The 24588-nt window shown below is 35.7% G+C and overlaps 1 protein-coding gene across 1 annotated transcript; it reads left to right on the forward strand.

The window, feature by feature from the left end:
- Positions 1–21635: 21635 nt before the first annotated feature.
- Positions 21636–22579, forward strand: LOC114256570 (uncharacterized). Its single transcript, XM_082877564.1, has one exon. It carries the CDS (start codon positions 21743–21745, stop codon positions 22514–22516), a length of 774 nt encoding a protein of 257 aa, XP_082733690.1. The 5' UTR covers positions 21636–21742; the 3' UTR covers positions 22517–22579.
- Positions 22580–24588: the final 2009 nt, after the last annotated feature.

A 24588-nucleotide genomic window follows, 5' to 3' on the forward strand; every position in this document is an offset into this window, starting at 1 on the left:
ACAATGTATTTCATTAGGGAACAAAAAAACAAAAAAAAAGGTTGTTACTTTTTTTCTTTTCTTTTTTCCTTCTAATTTTGGTTTTTCTCCATCAATAATAACGAGGCAAATCCCGTTTATTCTTCAACTCAAGGTAAAGCCCCAAAAATGGTGACTGTAAATACCACTTACCCCAAAAAAGAGTCATACAAGAATAATTAAGGTTTTAGCTTTGGGTGAGTTCTATCCAGCAGGTTTATGTGCAATTGGAACCATCCTTAAATTCAATGACGGACTTAATTGATTTCCAATGCTTAACTTGACACTCTACACTGGTATTATGTAGATTATATTAACTGTTTGTGTTATTTTTTGATATGTTTTCCTTTCGGGCTCACAATTTTGATAAAAAAACGAGTTCTTACTTGTACCAGGTTTCATTTGCTGGCCAAATTTGATGATGGAAAACGCAGTTGTCAAAAACGCGTTGCAGGCCACAATGAGCGTCAAAGAAAGCCTCAATTGGATTTTGTCTCCGGTAAGTCACACAAGTTACTTCGATACTAAAATGAATTTCTTTAGTTAGTTGCCAAACCTACCAAATTTTATTGATTGAAAAAAATGAACAAATAAATAAAAACCCATAATTTTTATGTTACGTAATCATCACCACGGATGGATCCACAGGGTACAAAAATATATTTAGATTTTCAAATTTTGGGGGTGCGATTGCTCCACCCGCACGCCCTAGATCCATTATTGATCATGACAATATTAATTTATTTATTTTATTTTATACATGTAAGAAAGTCAATCCGTGGTCATCACAATATTTTCTTTTTTGAATAGCGGGAACCACTCACTGGATAATTGTTGACTAGGTTAGGGCCATGGAGCCGTTTAAACACAACACACAAAACCAAAGACTAAAAACATAATAATAATAATAATAATAATAATAATAATAATAATAATAATAATAATAATAATAATAATAATAATAATAATAATAATAAAATATGGTTGTCTAATGACTTAACTCAGCAACCTCCAGCTACCAAAACCTACAAGTTCAGCGGTCTAGCCCGAGTTCAACTGTCGAACACATCTTTCAACTTTACCATCATCCAACCACCATTGTGCCCTCTCTTGAGTCACAAGCTAACAGTACATAGCTCAGCAACTATTAAATGTCTCAATCACACCTTATATTCAAACATTATGCGTTGTTTTTAAACGATGTGGGATGGTTTTATAATTTACTACTATCAACATTTAAACTTTACACTATTTATTTTCTAATGAGATTATGAACGATGTAGGCTGAAATTACAATCCTATTACGACCAACCACCACCTCTTCGCTCTCTTTCCTTTCTCCCAGCCAGCCACATAGAAAAATTAAAAATGGCTCTCATCTTGGTAAACCATTTTGGAAATCAAATTGTTGAACTTGATTGCTGACAACTTTCAAATCTAACTAACATAGAGGATGGATTTTGAGAAGTTTATATCAATTTTAATTAACCCGAAATGAGATATCGAAGCATAAATCGAATCGAATCAAAACGAAACTCTTTCTTGACTGAAATCAACCACATCAAACCCGTGGGTTTCGGGATGGATGGGTGATGGCAGGAGAGGGGAGCGAGTAAGAAAGGCCAGTAGGAAAGAACACAACAAACTAATCCACTGGGTGCAAAAGTATATTTAGATTTTCAAAATTTCAAGATCCATCCTTGATCATAACAATATTAATTTATTTATTTTATACATGAAAAAAAAAGTCCATCCTTGATCATCACAACATTAATTTTTTATTTTCTACATTTAAACAAAAAAGACAAAAAAGTGATTGGCCAATAACTTAACTCAACAGGTTCACTAGTCTAGCCTGAGTTCAAGCGTTAAAGCCTTCTTTCAACTTTACCATCATCCAACCCCTTTGGTACCCTCGCTTGAGTCATAAGCTAACGCTACTTAGCTCGGCAATTATTAGATGTCTCAATCACATCTTATATATAAACATTATGCGTTATTTTTAAACGATGTGGGATAAGTTTACGATTATACTACTATCAATATTTCAACTTTATACTATCTCTTTTCTAATTAGATTATGAACGATGTGGGATGGATTTACGATTCTACTACTACCAATATTTAAACTTTACGCTATCTCTTTTCTAATGAGATTAGGTTTCCTTCTTTTCCGTTGTAAATCAAAGTACAAAACATGCAGCGGATAAAATGTTTAGATCATACCTCTTTGATGATAGAACCTTGTGGATAAATCACGTGCTTCCAGAGTCTGATAAACCAACCCAGCAGTGAAGTGATATCACAGATTGAATATCACCCACACAAATCACAGTGCAAATGACTTGATCGTTGTTTTTAGGAGAGAGTCAGTATATGGTTAGAAACAGATCATACGTTGTTTCTCTCTTAATTACCCATAACCATATATCAGATATATAATATATTATTATATCTATCCATATCAGTTAAAACTGATAATATCTGTATCTTGAGTGGTTATCCTAAATAGGTTTGAATTCAATTTCAAAACCTATTTGGATAGGATTCCAAATTCAAATTCAAATGGTCATGCCACATGGGCACCCATTACTAACATCTCCCACTCGCACATGAGTTGGCATGACACTGCTACATCTCTATCTCAATCTCCCAAAAATAAACAATCTCATACTAGCCACTGCACCGCGTGACTGCTGAGAACACCTGCATGTGGGAGCTCTATACTAGAAACTCAAAATGAGCCAGCATAGAGACATCAACCCAAAAGGAACAGAAATAGTGTCTCATATACCCCAGACCCATCTAATTACACCGGTCCAAAAAAAAAAACATCTCTAATCCCTCAAAAAGAGCATGTTTGACCCTCTCAATTCTTGCAATATATTCACACTCAATTCGCCTCTCATACAGAGCGATATGAGTTGCCGGCAGTGAATATACAACAGTGGTGTAATACTAGATGATCTTCCCTTTGCACTCATGCCATTTAGTTTAGGATTGACCGCTTTCCCAGTGATGTCCCTTAAGGCCGAATCATGCATGACCGCAGGCAACATACCAAAGTAGCAGAACATCAACCCCTTACCTTATGACATAGTCAAAAGTCACAAAAGGGTACATAAATGAAAGTCATATCAATAATGACACGTAAGACTCACACGGTGAGGAAGCAGGGATCCATTCTCTCACCTCATTACTCGGTCGCCAAGCACATATAGTATGAATACATGCTACGGTGGAGTAACTCTTCCATAAAGAGTGATGTCATACTCGATACACCGTACAGATATTAGTCTAGTCGCTTTCTAGCGCCTAACCCGAATTCTCTATTTGCTCGCCTTCTAGGCGCCAAATGAGATCTCGCATCTGGCTAATCATAACAGGCACAACATGGAAAGTGGGTACTATCATCCATGTTTGGTCCTTAACACGACCTCATCTTGGTTGTAACCAAGGCGACATGCATGGTGGATTATTTAAGCCTCTCTTGGCTCCAAATAAAAATAAACCACTAGTCTCAACCTTGCTCGCTCCCAAGCGCCAAGGGCGATTGCTCGTGTGAGTGAGCCAATCTTGCCTGCTGACATCATCATCTGCTAATCATTATGACACAAACCATAATAGTGTCAAACATCCCATCATCTCAAAATAAGTGATCGATTTTTTAAAAAATGACCACAGCTTACGCAATTATAGATTCCAAACATATGCCTTATCAGCACCTCTTGCGATAAGTATGTACAACAGAATCCACCATGTGCGCCTCACATGAAATGATTTAAGATCACTACCTCTTGCGCAATAACCTCTCTAAAGATATTTTGGTGACCAATTTGCGTTCATTCTTAATGCGCCCAACTAGCGCAGATGCGCCCAACTAGCGCATTGAATCTTACAAGGAGCAAATTAATATGCTTCTAGTAAAGCATTTTATCCACAGTCTAATGAGCAAGGTCAATGTCTAAACAACTCAGTTAACCATTTATCAAAGGTAACACTTATCATGCCGAATACGCCCACATAGCGTACTTTAGGCTCCCACAACAAAGAAAAGATCAAGGAATATAGGTCATCTGTTTCTCCCAAAGACAATCTGAGGATTCACTCAATAGCTAAGGCTCTGGCTTTTACCGATAGGTAAGTCAATGGGTTTGCAATTTTGCATCTAGAATCGTTCTAGGATATTCCTTATGTAAGTCATCGAAGACAAACCGAGAATTTTCCTAAAACAATCCCTAAGGATCGTACATCCGAGCATATAAATTACATCACCCATGTCCATCATATCTAAAATGGAGGACTGCCCACCCTAGGTGGCGACAACCTTTTAAATTCCTGGCTCATAATGACTAAGTAAGGAAAAAACTTCTTTTGGACCATTGATCATGCCTCAGTGGTCTTCATTGATCATCGTTGGCCTATCATGGCTTGACGAAATCTAAGAACCACTGTTTGGATAACTGCTTTAGGTTGTAAAAGATTTAATGGAACCAGCAACCTTTTTGCGCTCCTAACTTTTCACCATAAAAGCAGAAGGTAAATCCTTACGGATCTACTTATCCAATTCTCTAATGAAAAAACGGGTCACAATGTCCACAAATCAATGTTCCGAACTTATGTCAATCATAGCCTAAGTCAAAATAACCTCACTCCCCAGGAGGAAGTCTTCTCATGGTCTACACTTTCCTCAATGGTGCGACCATTCGGTATCTAGCGAGCCTTATGCCTCAACAATGACTATCCAAATTACGCATAACTTTATAACAGTTTTGCGTCATAATGGAAAGTCAACCAAATTATAAAAATGGTTAATCCTCAAAGACTTTGTCTTAAACTGCGCAACATTGATCCACTTTCTAAAAACAGGGGACTAGAGCCTTTGGCATTATCCTAGGCTCTTTATCATCTTGCGGAGCAATCATGAATGTTTCCCTCTCAATCACCCAGTGATGACGTGGAAAATTTTCACATTTGCTACCACGCAACTAAGAATATAGAGTATTCTGCTCTAATGGAGTAATCCATTAGTAGGCACATCGCTCCCACTGTCCCTAGGATATTAGAAATTTCTTTCCATTCTCAACTAGGCTACATAGAGCGCTATGCTTGGAATTCTCCATCTTATAGAGTTCCAAAAACTCTATTCACGTCACCTTTACTAATAAAACTTTATGTGACTTAGTTACACTACCACAAAGCTGCTTACCTATATGCACATGACCCGGAGGGTTTGCATGACTGCATACAATAATGCGCCACACGACCCTTTGTGTTTACAAGATAGCATACAATAATGCGCTATAAAACCCTAGGTCTGAACTTCGCAATCTTATGAGAAGTAAAATAAAGATAAGCTGCTTAACGGTTACAGATCGCCCATAGATGGCTCTCCGCTAACCCATTACTCAAATGGAGTGTAAAATCTGATATGGAGGGCACTTAGTTAGGGATATAGGCAACAAACTAGTGCAATTTCCAATTGGGAAACATTTTGCGCCATTATCCACGTATCATTAACAATATTTAATTCCTTATCTCTACTACACAATTGTGTTGTTGAGTACTAGGAATAATCAATTTTCTAAGCACCCATCTCTCTTCACAGAGTTTTCTAAAAAATAACTCAAATAGATACTCGCCACCTTGGTCAAAACTAAAAGCATGAAAGCTGTTATCTAATTGATCTCAACCTCATATGTGCAATGTCAAAAATCATCTCAAAACTTTTGACTTATGGGAGATCAAATAGTCTTGACTCAGATGCGTATCGTAATCTATAAATGTGTCGAGATTGAGGCTTAGCTATCATACCCTCACACATATCTAGTCACAAATATCATAGTGGACTAAATGCGCCAATACAAATGACCTTCTATGGCTTTCCTACTTACTTGTGCGCACCCATTGCGAACAAAGTTACACATTCACATGAGAGCAGGATGTCATAAGCGAGTGGGCTCGAGAAGGCCTACTCAAACCATCGTGTCATCATCTCATTAATGTGATTAAGTATAATAAGCCACTGGTTCATGACCAATGTCATAAACTAATTCCAATCATCTTAATGTGTGAGTTCTCAAAGACAAGTTTTAAAGGTTTAGGCCCAACTAGGTAATGACTCACGACAAAGTCATATTCACTAGATCATAAAAGGGATGTCATGGAGATATCAAATGCGCCTAAGTCGCAAATTTAACTAGTAAGTGCTAATCCCCTGCACCTTCAAGTCAATTTTATTCTCCATACACTTTACTGCATCTAGTTGAAAGATGACGATACTCATCTTGCCATATCTATTTCTCGCTTCATAGTTACTTGCAATTAATTCTACTATCCACAAGAAGGAGAGAATAAGCTATCAACTATGACAGCTCCAAAGTAACTTAAGCGCGAATTAGGCTAAAGAGTCTAATTCAACACAATGCTCTCACAAGTGATGCGTCAAATTCTTAGAGTCATAACAACCTTGTCGGCCTTGACTTTTTCATCACTATGCCGCAACGTTTGCGCTTAGTGTTAAACGTTATTAAAAAAACGTTAGCCTAGCTAAGGAATTATACAAAGAAGCCCCTCCTCATGTCTCACACTCAAGTGTGGAAACAGTAAGTGTCCAGACTTAGACAAGTTGGCAATGCTAATAGATTTTGCAGCCACTAAGCGCTAATCTTTTCACTTAGTGTTAATAGATTTTGCAGCTACTAAGCGCTAATCTTTTCACTTAGTGTTAATAGATTTTGCAGCTTCTAAGCGCTAATCTTTTAACTTCACGTGATATTTCAACGCACACTATTATAGTGCATGAAATTTTGCTCCATCCAACTCCCAATAATTGGGTAGAGAGCAAAACACTGCTCATACTGGCTACTCGTCTTACACTTAATGACTAATTTATTTAAGCTCGCATTTCTAGGATGATGTGACTCTTGAATGTTACTTCATCCAATGATGTAACATTATTTACAAATCAAATTACAAAGTCAATCCGCGCAGCTCATTAGTCAAGATCATATACTGATCTATTGAGGGCTTACTAATTTCATAACTCCAAAACTCGCCAACCAAAACTACGTAGTATGCCGCTAACCATAGCGCACACATTAGTTTTTATTGTGCCAAACAAGGCACCAAAACCACGGCGACTTTGAGTCATGTTTCCTTACTTTGGCTCAATTAAGGTTTGACCTAAAGTCTCCAAGACTTTTGCTCATCTAAAGAATGGGATTAGTTTGTTCACATTTGAACATCTCTACTAAGTCTAGGTCAATCAAATTAACTTCCATAAGTTAAATCAATTTAGAGAGAAATTCGCATTGGGATTAATTTGATTAGCATAATATAATTTTGCCGCAAAAACTAAATTAAATAGTGACAATATTACACAAGTCGCAAGATCGAAAATCCGCTATGCTCGTAATCATCTCTTGCGCCGCAGGTGACAATTATCCAAAATTTAATTTAATTTATGCGCAAAATATTGGTTTTCGGGAGTTAATCTACAAAGATTTCTCTCAACCGAATAACCTCCCACTGACTATGGCATATACAAAGCATGATAAATTCCATACAATAGCATCTTAATGTAAATTTACAAATAACTCATGCTATATTCATTTAATAATGGAATTCTAATAAATAAATAAATAAATAATCATGCTCCTCTAATTACAACATATTACAAATTCTAAAAAAAAAAATATGCTGTATTAAATATTTAAATTATGCCATAACAGAAAGTACATCATCCTGGAATTTTCTGGAATTTTCTAGAATTTTAAATAACTAATAAACACACATAAAATCAGAAATAAATATTCCAGAATCTGATAAAATGCTATAACTATACCAGTAAATAGAAAACTATATCAATAGTCTACAATAAAAAATTCAGCCCCAGAAATTTAATCATGCAACACCAGATGCATTTTAAAGCAAAAATAATGCATTATTATTTCAGGAAAAATATTTTTTATTTTCATAAAATTTTCAAAATTTTGCAGAATGTAGAAAAATTAATTCTGAGTCTAATGGAACCAACCATGCTTAAAACAAAGCTATAACGAATAAATTATGGCCAATTAACACAATTCAGAATTAAAAACAAACAAACAGAGCCTTAGAGCCAAGCCAGGCGGGAAAAACGGCTCGGCTCGGCTCGGCGCCGCTCAGCGCAACTCGGCGCGAGTCGGCTTAAGGGGCGGCTCGGCGCGGCTCGGAGTGCGGCTCGGCGCTCGGCTCCAGCACGCAGCGCGCGTGCGAGGCGCAGACGGCGTGCGCGTGGACAGTGCCGCTGACGCGCGCGTGATGGCGCGTGCAGGCGCGTCAGCAGGGCATCCGGCGCGTGGGAGCGCGTGGGAGCGCGTGGTGGCGCGTGGCGCTGCTGGGAGGCGTCATACAGTGCGTGAATCACACGCGCCGCCTTCCCGGGTGTTTTCTGGTCCGATTTTTGTACTGCCGGACTCTTTTTTTCCAAAATAAAACCGTTTATGGTATGAAAAAAAAAACATTAATGAACATAAAAAAAATATTTATGCTCTTAATCTAATCAAAGTAGATTTTTTTTTTCTCCTTTACAAACATTCATGTATATAATGTAAACATACACACGTAAAAATATACACATGATTAAAAAGAAACACGAAAATATCCATCAATGGCTCTGATACCAATGTAAATCAAAGTACAAAACATGCAGCGGATAAAATGTTTAGATCATACCTCTTTGATGATAGAACCTTGTGGATAAATCACGTGCTTCCAGAGTCTGATAAACCAACCCAGCAGTGAAGTGATATCACAGATTGAATATCACCCACACAAATCACAGTGCAAATGACTTGATCGTTGTTTTTGGGAGAGAGTCAGTATATGGTTAGAAACAGATCATACGTTGTTTCTCTCTTAATTACCCATATCCATATATCAGATATATAATATATTATTATATCTATCCATATCAGTTAAAACTGATAATATCTGTATCTTGAGTGGTTATCCTAAATAGGTTTGAATTCAATTTCAAAACCTATTTGGATAGGATTCCAAATTCAAATTCAAATGGTCATGCCACATGGGCGTCCATTACTAACATCCGTGGTAGCCACCATCGTCCTCCACCATTTCCGAACCCTCTCTTGTCGATGCTTTTAAATATTTATTGTTCTTTGAGTCTATTTTGAATTGTTTTTTTCAAAAAAATTCATATCAAAGTGGTAAATTTTGTAAACATTAAAATTAAAATTATTTTTTTTAATATAAATTTCTTATTATTTTTTGAAAATACTATTGAATTGTAATTTTTCGTAAAGAAAACATAGTGGAACTGGGGTGAATATTTGTGGTTTTTTTTTTTTTTTTGGTTCATTTTTAATGAACTTTTTTCTAAAATTTTCGAAAAACTGTGCGTTTTGGAATATACTAGACTACGTGGACATAACAAGTTATAAAAAACAATGAAAAACAATTCATTAAAAACAAAGCGATAATAGGTTGGTGATGTTTTTAGATCATTCTACACTAGATACACAAAAAATGTAAAATTTTTCACACAAATTTAAAAAATATAATATTCAAAGGGGGGGGGGGTTTATAGAGTTGCCAAACCTACCAAATGTTGTTGATTGAAATAGAAAAAACCATCATTTTTATGTTGTGTAATCATCACCAAGGACTGATCCACAAGATGCAAAAGTATATATTTAGATTTTCAAATTTTCAAGATCCATCCTTGATCATTACAATTTTAATTTATTATTTTATATATGAAAAAAAATTCCATCCTTGATCATCACAATGGTAATTTTTTCTTTTCTATATCTACAAAAAAAAAAAAAAGAAAAAAAGAAGAAGAAGAAGTGGTTGTCCAATGACTTAACTCAGCAACATAATGGTAGCTAGAACCTAGAGGTTCACTGGTCTAGCCTGAGTTCAACTTTTGAAGCCATCTTTTAACTTTACCATTATCCAACCACTTTGGTGCCCTTGCTTGAGTGATTAGCTAAGGCTACTTAGCTCAGTGATTATTAGATCTCTCAATCACATCTTATATTTAAACATTATGCGTTGCTTTTAAACAATGTAGGATAAGTTTATGATTATACTACTACCAATATTTAAACTTTACACTATCTTTTTTCTAATTAGAATATGAACAATGTGGTATGGATTTATGATTCTACTACTACCAATATTTAAACTTTACGCTATCTCTTTTCTAATGAGATTATGTTTCCTTCTTTTCCGTAGTAGCCGCCATCGTCTGCTACCATTACCAAACCCTCTCCAGTCAAAGCTTTAAAATATTTATTGTGCTTTGAATATCTTTTGATTTATTTTTTTGAAAAAAAAAAAATCTGATCAGTGTTAAATTTTCTAAATATTAAAATTAAAATTATTTTTTTCAATAAATTTGTAACTATTTTTTGAAAATACTATTGAATTGTAATTTTTCATAAAGAAAACTTAGTGGAACTGCGGTAAGTATTTGTGGCTTTTTTTTTTTTTTTGTCATTTTTGAAGAACTTTTTTGAAAAAACTTTGCATTTTAGAATCTACGCGACTATATGGACCAAATAAGTTATAAAAAACATAGTGGAACTGGGGTGAGTATTTGGGTTTTTTTTTTTTTTTTTGGTTCATTTTTAATGAACTTTTTTCTAAAATTTTCGAAAAACTTTGCGTTTTGGAATATACTAGACTACGTGGACCAAACAAGTTATAAAAATTAATGAAAAACAATTCATTAAAAAAAAAGTGATAATAAGTTGGTGATGTTTTTAGATCATCCTGCACTAGATACACAAAAAATGTTAAATCTTTGACGCAAATTTAAAAAATATAATATTCAAAAGGGGGGGGGGGTTATATAGTTGCCAAACACACCGAATGTTGTTTATTGAAATAGAAAAAACCATCATTGCTATGTTGTGTAATCATCACCAAGGACTGATTCGTGAGATGCAAAAGTATATATTTAGATTTTCAAATTTTTAGGGTCCATCCTTGATCATAACAATTTTAATTTATTTATTTTATATATGAAAAAAAATTCCATCCTTGATCATCACGATGTTAATTTTTTATTTTCAATATCTACAAAAAAAAAAAAAAAAAAAAACTAAATAAAAAGAAGTGGTTGTCCAATGACTTAACTCAGCAACCAAAAGGTAGCCAGAACCTACAGGTTCACTGATCTAGCCTGAGTTCAAGTTTTGAAGCCATATTTCAACTTTACCATTATCTAACCACTTTGGTGCCCTCGCTTGAGGGATTAGCTATGGCTACTTAGCTCAACGATTATTAGATCTCTCAATCACATCTTATATTTAAGCATTATGCGTTGCTTTTAAACGATGAGGGATAAGTTTATGATTATACTACTACCAATATTTAAACTTTACACTATCTTTTTTCTAATTAGATTATGAACAATGTGGTATGGATTTATGATTCTACTACTACCAATATTTAAACTTTACCCTATCTCTTTTCTAATGAGATTATGTTTCCTTCTTTTCCGTAGTAGCCACCATCGTCCACCACCATTATCGAACCCTCTCTTGTCAAAGCTTTAAAATATTTATTGTGCTTTGAATATATTTTGATTTATTTTTTTGAAAAAAAAAATATGATCAGAGTGTTAAATTTTCTAAATATTAAAATTAAAATTATTTTTTAAATAAATTTGTAATTATTTTTTGAAAATGCTATTGAATTGTAATTTTTCGTAAAGAAAACTTAGTGGAACTCTGTTAAGTATTTGTGGTTTTTTTTTTCATTTTTTATGAACTTTTTTTGAAAAAACTTTGCGTTTTAGAATCTGCGCGAGTATATGGACCAAATAAGTTATAAAAAAAATGAAAAACAATTCATTAAAAATAAAAGTGAAAATAAGTTGGTGATGTTTTTAGATCATTCTACACTAGATACACAAAAAATGTAAAATCTTTGACGCAAATTTAAAAAATATAATATTCAAAAGAAAAAAAAATGAGTTTTTTTGGTTAGTTGCCAAACCCACAAAACGTTATTGACTGAAATAAAAAAAATCATCATTTTTATGTTTTGTAATCATCACCAAGGATTGATCCACAGGGTGCGAAAGTATATTTAGATTTTCAAATTTTCAAGATCCATCCATGATCGTAACAATACTAATTTATTTATTTTATACATGAAAAATAAAAGTCCATCCCTGATCATCACAATATTAATTTTTTATTTTGTACTACACATTAAAAAAAAAAAAAAAAAAAAGGTGGTTGTCCAATGACTTAAACTAAAGCTATAGCCAGGGAACCTACAGGTTCACTAGTCTACCCTGAGTTCAACTAAGCTGGCCACAACCTGAGTTCAAGCGTTGAAGCCATCTATCAACTTTACCATCATCCAACCACTTTGGTGCCCTCACTTGAGTGATAAGCTAACGCTACTTAGCTCGGCAATTATTAGATGTCTCAATCACCCCTTATATTCAAACATTATGCGTTGTTTTTAAATGATGTGGGATAAGCTTCCGATTATACTTTAAACTTTACACTATCTCTTCTCTAATTAGATTATGAACGATGTGGGATAGATTTATGATTCTACTACTACCAATATTTAAACTATACACTATCTTTTTTCTAATGAGATTATGTTTCCTTCTCTTCTGTAGTAGCCTCCATTGTCCGCCACCATCACCGAACCGTCATTTGTCTTTCCCACCTACACGAACCAACCACCATCCCTTTCCTTTCTCTGTCCCAGCCAGCCACATAGAAAAATTTTAAAATGCTCTTATCTTAGTAAATCATTTTGGAAATCAACAAAAATAGAGAATGGATTTTGATTGAGAAGTTTATGTTGATTGTGATTAACCCGAAATGAGATATCTGGGCTGGGCATAAATCCAAACGAAACTCTTTCTTGATTGAATTCAACCACATCAAAACCCATGGGTTTCCTGGGGTGGATGAGTGATGGCAGGAGAAGGGAAAAAACAGAGTAGTAGAGAAGAAGTAGGGTAGGGAGGTATCAGATAAGGATGGGTTTATAAAACAAAATGTCATATCTTTTATTGTTTCCTAAGAAATTTTTTTATTACTATTGAAATGGATTTAAGCTTACGGGTGTAACAAGGACTTAATGAACACAAAATTTTGAAAGGAACACGTTCTGAACTTGTCATACCACATGTTTGTCAAAGACTGCTAGAGTTATTGTCAACAGTGTAGCAGGTATGACAGTTCTCTCATTGCCTTATAATATATTGTTTTGTTTACAATGCATTGCATTAGGGAACAAAAAATCTAAAAAAGTCACCTTTTTTTTTTCTTTTTCTTTTTTTTTTTTTTTGTGCTAATTTCGGTTTTTCTCTATCAATAGTGACAGGGCAATTCCCATGTATTCTTCAGCTCATGATAATGCCCCCAAAATGGTGACTGTAAATATCACTTACCCCAAAAAAGAGTCATGCAAGAATAATTAACGTTTCAGCTTTGGGTGAGTTCTATCTAGTAGGTTTATGTGCAATTGGAAGTTGGAACCATCCTCAAATTCAATGACGGACTTAATTGATTTGCAATGCTTAACTTGATACTCTACACTGGTATTATGTTGATTATATTGGTTGTCTGTGTTGCTTTTTGATATGCTTTCCTCTCAGACTCACAATTTTGATAGAAAACAAGTTGTTTCTCATACCAGATTTCATTTGCTGGCTGAATTTGATGATTGAAAATGCTGTTGTCAAAAATGCCTCGCAGGCCACTATGAATTGGATTTTGTCCCCGGTAAGCCACACAAGTTACTTCGATATTATGATGGTATCAACTCCTCTACCCTTTTTCCCTTCCATTTGCTGTTGTGTGTCATATTCAATCACACCCCGGCTTTGTCCTAAAAAGAAACTTCTAAATGGTTAACTAGTATTTAGATATAAGTTACTAATATGCAATACTAGTGACAGAGTCGAGTTCAGAAACATAAGAACTCTTATTTCTCCCACCCCATTGATACTTGCAATTAAAAGCAACAATTTGTTTTTCTCCTTATACCATATTCGTTATGTGTTGTTGTCTTGATTAGAAAATTTGTCAGTTTATAGCAAGTTCTTCCTCAACGCTTGAAGTGAAATTTAAAAGAAAAATGGAAGCCAACTTTTGCAGGACATCAAGATGCCAAGATCATTCAATACCTTATTGTCACTTCTTTACTATATGTTGTATGAATGAAACTTAATCAAATATCAGTTTAATATATGCTTTTCTTTACTAAAGTTTTGAGCCTTCAACAGGAGGGATGTTTTCCATAAGAATATATGGTCTAAACATTGTTCCTATTCCCAATTGAACAAAGTAGGTGTAAATAAAAACAAACAATTAAGCAGCGGAATAAAATCAACAGATCATACCTCTTGTGATCTAAAACCTCGTGGATAAATCACGTGCTTCCAGAATCTAATCAATCAATCCCAGCAGTGGGGTGATATTACAATGGTGAATATCACCCACACAAACCACAGTGCAACTGACTTGATCGTTGTTTCTTGGGAGAGAGTCAGTATATGGGTAGAAAACAGACTCAACATTGTTTCTCTTGGATTACCCATAACCATATAACAAATATTTAATATATTATAATATCTATCCATATCAGTTAAGATACAGATAATATCTAATATATATTATATCTATCTATATCAGTTCAAACTGATAACGTCTGTTTCAAGAGTGGTTATCCTAAATAGGTTTGATTTCAAAATCAAAACCTATTTGGATAAGGATTCAAAATCAAATTTAATGGTCATGCCACATGGGCGCCCATTACTAACATCTCCCACTCGCACAAGAGTTGGCATGACACTGCCATATCTCTATCTCAATCTCCCCAAAAACGAACAATCTCATACTAGCCACTGCACCGTGCGACTGCTGAGAACACCTGCATGTGGGAGCTCTATACTAGAAACTCAAAATGAGCCAGCATAGAGACATCAACCCAAAAAGAAAAGAAATAGTGTCTCATATACCCCAGACCCATCTAATTACACCGGTCCAAAAAACATCTCTAATCCCTCAAAAAGAGCATGTTTGACCCTCTCAATTCTTGCAATATATTCACACTCAATTCGCCTCTCATACAGAGCGATGTGAGTTGCCGGCAGTGAATATACAACAGTGGTGTAATACTAGATGATCTTCCCTTTGCACTCATGCCATTTAGTTTAGGATTGACCGCTTTCCCAGTGATGTCCCTTAAGGCCGAATCATGCATGACCGCAGGCAACATACCAAAGTAGCAGAACATCAACCCCTTACCTTATGACATAGTCAAAAGTCACAAAAGGGTACATAAATGAAAGTCATATCAATAATGACACGTAAGACTCACACGGTGAGGAAGCAGGGATCCATTCTCTCACCTCATTACTCGGTCGCCAAGCACATATAGTATGAATACATGCTACGGTGGAGTAACTCTTCCATAAAGAGTGACGTCATACTCGATACACCGTACAGATATTAGTCTAGTCGCTTTCTAGCGCTTAACCCGAATTCTCTATTTGCTCGCCTTCTAGGCGCCAAATGAGATCTCGTATCTGGCTAATCATAACAGGCACAACATGGAAAGTGGGTACTAACATCCATGTTTGGTCCTTAACACGACCTCATCTTGGTTATAACCAAGGCGACATACATAGTGGATGATTTAAGCCTCTCTTGGCTCCGAATAAAAATAAACCACCAGTCTCATCCTTGCTCGCTCCCAAGCGTCAAGGGCGATTGCTCGTGTGAGTGAGCCAATCTTGCCTGCTGACATCATCATTTGCTAATCATTATGACACAAACCATAATAGTGTCAACATCCCATCATCTCAAAATAAGTGATCGATTTAAAAAAAAATTGACCACAGCTTGCGCAATTATAGATTCCAAACATAAGCCTTATCAGCACCTCTTGCGATAAGTATATACAACGGAATCCACCATGTGTGCCTCACATGAAATGATTTAAGATCACTACCTCTTGCGCAATAACCTCTCTAAAGATATTTTTTTGGTGACCAATTTGCGTTCATTCTTAATGCGCCCAACTAGCGCAGATGCGCCCAACTAGCGCATTGAATTTTACAAGGAGCAAATTAATATGCTTCTAATAAAGCATTTTATCCACAGTCTAATGAGCAAGGTCAATGTCTGAACAACTCAGTTAACCATTTATCAAAGATAACACTTATCATGCCGAATACGCCCACATAGCGTACTTTAGGCTCCCACAACAAAGAAAAGATCAAGGAATATAGGTCATCTGTTTCTCCCAAAGACAATCTGAGGATTCACTCAATAGCTAAGGCTCTGGCTTTTACCGATAGGTAAGTCAATGGGTTTGCAATTTTGCATCTAGAATCGTTCTAGGATATTCCTTATGTAAGTCATCAAAGACAAACCGAGAATTTTCCTAAAACAATCCCTAAGGATCGTACATCCGAGCATATGAATTACATCACCCATGTCCATCATATCTAAAATGGAGGACTGCCCACCCTAGGTGGCGACAACCTTATAAATTCCTGGCTCATAATGACCAAGTAAGGAAAAAACTTCTTTTGGACCATTGATCATGCCTCAGTGGTCTTCATCGATCATCGTTGCCCTATCATGGCTTGACGAAATCTAAGAACCACTGTTTGGATAACTGCTTTAGGCTGTAAAAGATTTATTGGAACCAGCAACCTTTTTTGCGCTCCTAACTTTTCACTATAAAAGCAGAAGGTAAATCCTTACGGATCTACTTATCCAATTCTCTAATGAGAAATCAGGTCACAATGTCCACAAATCAATGTTCCGAACTTATGTCAATTATAGCCTAAGTCAAAATAACCTCACTCCCCAGGAGGAAGTCTTCTCATGGTCTACACTTTCCTCAATGGTGCGACCATTCGGTATCTAGCGAGCCTTATGCCTCAACAATGACTATCCAAATTACGCATAACTTTATAACAGTTTTGCGTCATAATGGAAAGTCAACCAAATTATAAAAATGGTTAATCCTCAAAGACTTTGTCTTAAACTGCGCAACATTGATCCACTTTCTAAAAACAGGAGACTAGAGCCTTTGGCATTATCCTAGGCTCTTTATCATCTTGCGGAGCAATCATGAATGTTTCCCTCTCAATCACCCAGTGATGACGTGGAAAATTTTCACATTTGCTACCACGCAACTAAGAATGTAGAGTATTCTGTTCTAATGGAGTAATCCATTAGTAGACACATCGCTCCCACTGTCCCTAGGATATTGGAAATTTCTTTCCATTCTCAACTAGGCTACATAGAGCGCTATGCTTGGAATTCTCCATCTTATAGAGTTCCGAAAACTCTATTCACGTCACCTTTACTAATAAAACTTTATGTGACTTAGTTACACTACCACAAAGCTGCTTACCTATATGCACATGACCCGGAGGGTTTGCATGACCGCATACAATAATGCGCCACACGACCCTTTGTGTTTACAAGACAGCATACAATAATGCGCTATAGAACCCTAGGTCTTAACTTCGCAATCTTATGAGAAGTAGAATAAAGATAAGCTGCTTAATGGTTACAGATCGCCCATAGATGGCTCTCTGCTAACCCATTACTCAAAATGGAGTGTAAAAACTGATATGGAGGGCACTTAGTTAGGGATATAGGCAACAAACTAGTGCAATTCCCAATTGGGAAACATTTTGCGCAATTATCTACCTAACATTAACAATATTTAATTCCTTATCTCTACTACACCAGTGTGTTGTTGAGTACTAGGAATAATCAATGTTCTAAGCATCCATCTCTCTTCACAGAGTTTTTCTGAAAAAATAACTCAAATAGATACTCGCCACCTTGGTCAAAACTAAAAGCACAAAAAACTCTTATCTAATTGATCTCGACCTTATATGTGCAATGTCAAAAATCATCTCAAAAATTTTTGACTTATGGGAGATCAAATAGTCTTGACTCAGATGCGTATCGTAATCTATAAATGTGTCGAGATTGAGGCTTAGCTATCATACCCTCACACATATCTAGTCACAAAATATCATAGTGGACTAAATGCGCCAAAACAAATGACCTTCTGCGGCTTTCCTACTTACTTGTGCGCACCCATTGCGAACAAAGTTACACATTCACATGAGAGCAGGATGTCATAAGCGAGTGGGCCCGAGAAGGCCTACTCTAACCATCGTGTCATCATCTCATTAATGTGATTAAGTATAATAAGCCACTGGTTCATGACCAATGTCATAAACTAATTCCAATCATCTTAATGTGTGAGTTCTCGAAGACAAGTTTTAAAGGTTTAGGCCCAACTAGGTAATGACTCACGACTAAGTCATATTCACTAGATCATAAAAAGGATGTCATGGAGATATCAACTGCGCCTAAGTCGCAAATTTAACTAGTAAGTGCTAATCCCCTGCATCTTCAAGTCAATTTTATTCTCCATACACTTTAATACATCTAGTTGAAAGATGACGATACTCCTGTTGCCATCTCTATTTCTCGCTTCATAGTTACTTGCAATTAATTCTACTATCCACAAGAAGGAGAGAATAAGCTATCAACTATGATAGCTCCTGAAGTAACTTAAGCGCGAATTAGGCTAAAGAGTCTAATTCAACACAATGCTCTTACAAGCGATGCGTTAAATTCTTAGAGTCATAACAACCTTGTCAACCTTAACCTTTTCATTACTATGCTGCAACGTTTGCGCTTAGTGGTAAATGTTATTCAAAACGTTAGCCTAGTAAAGGAATCACACAAAGAAGCACCTCATCCATGTTTCACACTCAAGTGTGGAAACAGTAAGTGTCCAGACTTAGACAAGTTGGCAATGCTAATAGATTTTGCAGCCACTAAGCGCTAATCTTTTCACTCAGTGTTAATAGATTTTGCAGCTTCTAAGCGCTAATCTTTTAACTTCACGTGATATTTCAACGCACACTATTATAGTGCATGAAATTTCGCTCAATCCACTCCCAATAATTGGGTAGAGAGCAAAACACTGCTCGTACTGGCTACTCGTCTTACACTTAATGACTAATTTATTTAAGCTCGCATTTCTTGGATGACGTGACTCTTGAATGTTACTTCATCCAATGATGTAACATTATTTACAAGTCAAATTACAAAGTCAATCCGCGCAACTCATTAGTCAAGATCATATACAGATCTATTGAGGGCTTACTAATTTCATAACTCCAAAACTCGCCAACCAAAACTATGTAGCGTGCCGCTAACTATAGCGCACACATTAGTTTTTATTGTGCCAAACAAGGCAACAAAAACACGGCGACTTTGAGTCATGTTTCCTTACTTTGGCTCAATTAAGGTTTGACCTAAAGTCTCCAAGACTTTTGCTCATCTAAAGAATGGGATTAGTTTGTTCACATTTGAACATCTCTACTAAGTTTAGGTCAACCAAATTAACTTTCATAAGCTAAATCAATTTAGAGAGAAATTCGCATTGGGATTAATTTGATTAGCATAATATAATTTTGCCGCAAAAATCTAAATTAAATAGTGACAATATTACACAAGTCGCAAGATCGAAAATCCGCTATGCTCGTAATCATCTCTTGCGCCACAAGTGACAATTATCCAAAATTTAGTTTAATTTATGCGCAAAATATTGGTTTTCGGGAGTTAATCTACAAAGATTTCTCTCAACCGAATAACCTCCCACTGACTATGGCATATACAAAGCATGATAAATTCCATACAATAGCATTTTAATGTAAATCTACAAATAACTCATGCTATATTTATTTAATAATGGAATTCTAATAAATAAATAAGTAATCATGCTCTTCTAATTACAACATATTACAAACCCAAAAAAATATGCTGTATTCAATATTTAAATTATGCCATAACAGAAAGTACATCATCCTGAAATTTTCTGGTATTTTCTGGAATTTTAAATAACTAATTAAACACACATAAAATTAGAAATAAAAAAATCCAGAAACTAGTAAACAGAAACAATATTCAGATTATGCCATAATTAAAATGTACATTGTTCTGAAATCTTCTGAAATTTTTCTGAAATATTCTGGAATTTTAAATGACTAATAAATACACATAAAATTAGAAATAAAAAATCCAGAAACTGATAAAATGAGACAATATTACCAGTAGATATTAAAACATTTCAGAAGTCCACAATAAAAATTTCAACCCCAGAAAATTAATCATGCAACACCAGATGCATTTTAAAGCAAAAAAAATGCATTATTAACACAGAAAAAATATTTTTTATTTTCGTAAAATTTTCAAAATTTTACAGAATGTAGAAAAATTAATTCTGAGTCTAAGCGTACCAACCATGCTTAAAACAAAGCTATAACGAATAAATTATGGCCAATTAACGCAATTCAGAATTAAAAACAAACAAACAGAGCCTTAGAGCCAAGCCAGGGGAAAAACGGCTCGGCTCGCGGCTCAGCGCAACTCGGCGCGAGTCGGCGCGGCGCGGCGCATGGCGCGCGTGTGTCGCACACGTGGCGCGGCTGGAAGCGGCGCGGCTAACGCGCGCGTGTGGAAGGAAGCTGACAGATCGCGCGTGTGGCGCGTGGGGGCGCGTGCCTAACGCGCTCAGCGCGTGGAGGCGCGTGGTGGCGCGTGGGGCTGCTGCTCGGCGTCATACAGCACGTGAATCACACGCGCCGCCTTCCCGGGTGTTTTCCGGTCCGATTTTTGTACTGACGGACTCCATTTTTCACAATAAAAACATTTATGGCATAAAAAATAACATTTAAGCAACATAAAATTGAGGTATATCACTCTCTCAATCTAAATGGAGTTAAAATGCAAAAAAAAACCGTGCACTTCATCTTCCTCCTCCATTAATATTCATGCATATACATGTATATATACGCATGTAAAAATAGAAACACGAAAATATCCATCAATGGCTCTGATACCAATGTAAATAAAAACAAACAATTAAGCAGCGGAATAAAATCAACAGATCATACCTCTTGTGATCTAAAACCTCGTGGATAAATCACGTGCTTCCAGAATCTAATCAATCAATCCCAGCAGTGGGGTGATATTACAATGGTGAATATCACCCACACAAACCACAGTGCAACTGACTTGATCGTTGTTTCTTGGGAGAGAGTCAGTATATGGGTAGAAAACAGACTCAACATTGTTTCTCTTGGATTGCCCATAACCATATAACAAATATTTAATATATTATAATATCTATCCATATCAGTTAAGATACAGATAATATCTAATATATATTATATCTATCTATATCAGTTCAAACTGATAACGTCTGTTTCAAGAGTGGTTATCCTAAATAGGTTTGATTTCAAAATCAAAACCTATTTGGATAAGGATTCAAAATCAAATTTAATGGTCATGCCACATGGGCGCCCATTACTAACAGTAGGAACACCCCCAGCACAAATATTGCTTTTATTGCCATATATCTACCGATTTTGGAATAAAGAAGCTCAAAAGTAAGCATAAAAGATCCATTCATACCCTCCAATTCCACTTTGGGACATTCTAAATTCCCCTACAGTGGCAACAATTCCATGTTTTCTCTAACATTTTATATGTCAGATGCCTTTAGAAGTAGTTTGTAAAATTAAGAAAAAGAAAAGGGAAAAAGATAAAGAAGGGAAGCAAAAAATTGAATCAATTTTTTGTTTGGATCATCAGTTATGAAGTAACTCCAGCCAATGAACAGAAATTTTGGAATTTTATTAACAGAAACTTCACGTTTGACAGGTGCATGGTTTCTGCAAACTCCTCTACCAGTAAGATCGCCCTTTGTTTTTCAGGACATGCTTCCTGGAGGGTATTTTAGTTCACAAGGAAATGCCCAAGGTAATCAATGCAACCATATCAAAGTAGAATTAGAGCCAATTTACAGGCCACAATTATCAATGCTGACCACAAACAGGCATTCACATTCGAAACCCGTCTTCCATCTTCACAGAATGGAAAAACAAAATGCTTCGGAAAAAATTTCATCACAAACCGGCTACACTTTTCTCGAAACAGAATTATCCAAGATCTCAAACTCCAGCAGTGCTCTCTCTCTCCTGTCAACCCAAACAAAGAATTTGTCAAGCCATTTGACAGGAATTCCCATGCTTAGCCCTTTGATCACACCGGACACTAATGCTCATTGTGGAATCAATCAAAATTCTGAAGATTTTGTAGTTTCACGAGATGGGTTTCATTCTTTTGGGAAGAATTCAATGGAACTTGACCGGCAAGGCCCTTCAATGATCTTTGATGCTGGTATTGATATTGATTTTGAAGTCGAAGCAGGTGGGATTTTTCAAAGATCTAATTTTGTGAAGTCTAAAAGTTGTCTTTCTCATGAACACAGGCACACAGATGATTTGATTCAATTGGCGTCACATTTTCAAAGAGTGAAGCAGCAGAGGAATTCTATGCAATTGAAACAGGGAAACGGTGTCTTCTGTTCTTTCCCTACCATGTAGAGGCTATGAAAGCAATTGGGTATGTGTATGTTTCTCTATTTGAGTACTCTGTTGCTTTTTTTTTTTCCCTTTTCAATCAAACCCTTCAGTAGTTGAAGAACCTTTCCAACTAATGAATTTCTACATGTTATGACATGGATGATGATGGTCTAGAGAGCAAAATGAATGAGAAGTTACAGAATATATTTAAAGCAACTTGGAATTCATTGTTTCGAGAAATTTATCCAAAATCTAAAGTCAATTGAAAAAGTTTTTGTTACCTTTTTTTGATCTGTGATGATTCATTAGTTATTTTTAACCAACTTGATTGCTGGGCATGATTAAAATGATGGGAATAACTTTAGCTACAATGCGTATTTGACAATCTTTTCAAGAGAAAGAGAATGCCAAAATGCTACAGGATTTTGGTGAAGTGGTGCAGGATTCTCTATTCCCAAAAGCTGTCTATTTTCGTATCTGATACATTAACAGTCACACGATTTGATTTTTAATTAAATTTTAACATAAAAAAATAGTCAAATCGTGTGCTTGTAAGTGATGGGATAGAGGAAGGATACTTTTTTGGGAGACAGAAGATCTCAGCCATGGTAAAGTGATGTAGCTAATTGAATTTTAATTTTTCGTAAAAAAAACTTAGCGGAAGTGCGGTAAGTATTTGGGGTTTTTTTTTTTTTTTTTTTTTTTGCAGTCATTTTTGATGAACTTTTTTCAAAAAACTTTGCGTTTTAGAATCAACTCGACTACATGGACCAAATAAGTTATAAAAAAAATGAAAAACAATTCATTAAAAATAAAAGTGAAAATAAGTTGGTGATGTTTTTAGATCATTCTACACTAGATAGACAAAAAATGTAAAATCTTTGTGGCAAATTTAAAAAATATAATATTCAAAAGAAAAAAAAAATTGAGTTTTTTTGGTTAGTTGCCAAACGCACCAAATGTCATTGATTGAAATAGAAAAAATCATCATTTTTATGTTTTGTAATCATCACCAAGGACTGATCCACAGGGTGCGAAAGTATATTTAAATTTTCAAGATCCATCCATGATCATAACAGTACTAATTTATTTATTTTATTCATGAAAAATAAAAGTCCATCTTTGATCATCACAATATTAATTTTTTATTTTAAAAAAAAAAGAAAAAAGAGGTGGTTGTCCAATGACTTAAACTAAAGCTATAGCCAGAGAACCTACAGGTTCACTGTCTAGCCTGAGTTCAACTAGGCTCGCCACAACTCACAGGTTCACTGGTCTAGCCCGAGTTCAACTAAGCTGGCCACAACCTAGAGGTTTACTCGGTCTAGCCTGAGTTCAACCAAGCCAGCTAGAACCTAGTGGTTTACTCGGTTTAGCCTAAGTTCAACCAAGCTAGCTAGAACCTACACGTTCGCTGGTCTAGCCTGAGCTCAAGCGTTGAAGCCATCTATCAACTTTACCATCATCCAACCACTTTGGTGCCCTCGCTTGAGTCATAAGCTAACGCTACTTAGCTCGGCAATTATTAGATGTCTCAATCACCCCTTTTATTCAAACATTATGCATTGTTTTTAAACGATGTAGGATAAGTTTACGATTATGCTATTAACAACATTTAAACTTTACACTATCTCTTTTCTAATTAGATTATGAACGATGTGGGATGAATTTATGATTCTACTACTACCAATATTAAAACTTTACACTATCTCTTTTCTAATGGCATTATGTTTCCTTCTCTTCCGTAGTAGCCACCATTGTCCGTCACCATCACCGAACCGTCTCTTCTTTTCCCCACCTACAAGGACCAACCGCCACCCCCTTGCTCCCCTTCTTTTCTGTTGGAAAATTTGGTTTATAAGGCTTATTTTGGGCTAACTTTGAGCCCAAAACAGAGTGGGTCCCAAACGTCTTTTGGGGCGGGTCCGAGAGATGACGTGTTCCTTGCCGCGTGGCAAGTCACACGGTGAAGACTGTTCGTCAAAACCATTTGTGAGTGAATGGGAAGTTGACGTCGTTTTCGGGTTCGAGGAATGGACATTTAAAGATTTAAATGTGGGTTTCCTTTTATTGGGTTATCCCACATTGAAACT

Source organism: Camellia sinensis, chromosome 7, assembly GCF_055761805.1.
Source record: "Camellia sinensis isolate YWXY chromosome 7, ASM5576180v1, whole genome shotgun sequence".
NCBI lineage: Eukaryota > Viridiplantae > Streptophyta > Magnoliopsida > Ericales > Theaceae > Camellia > Camellia sinensis.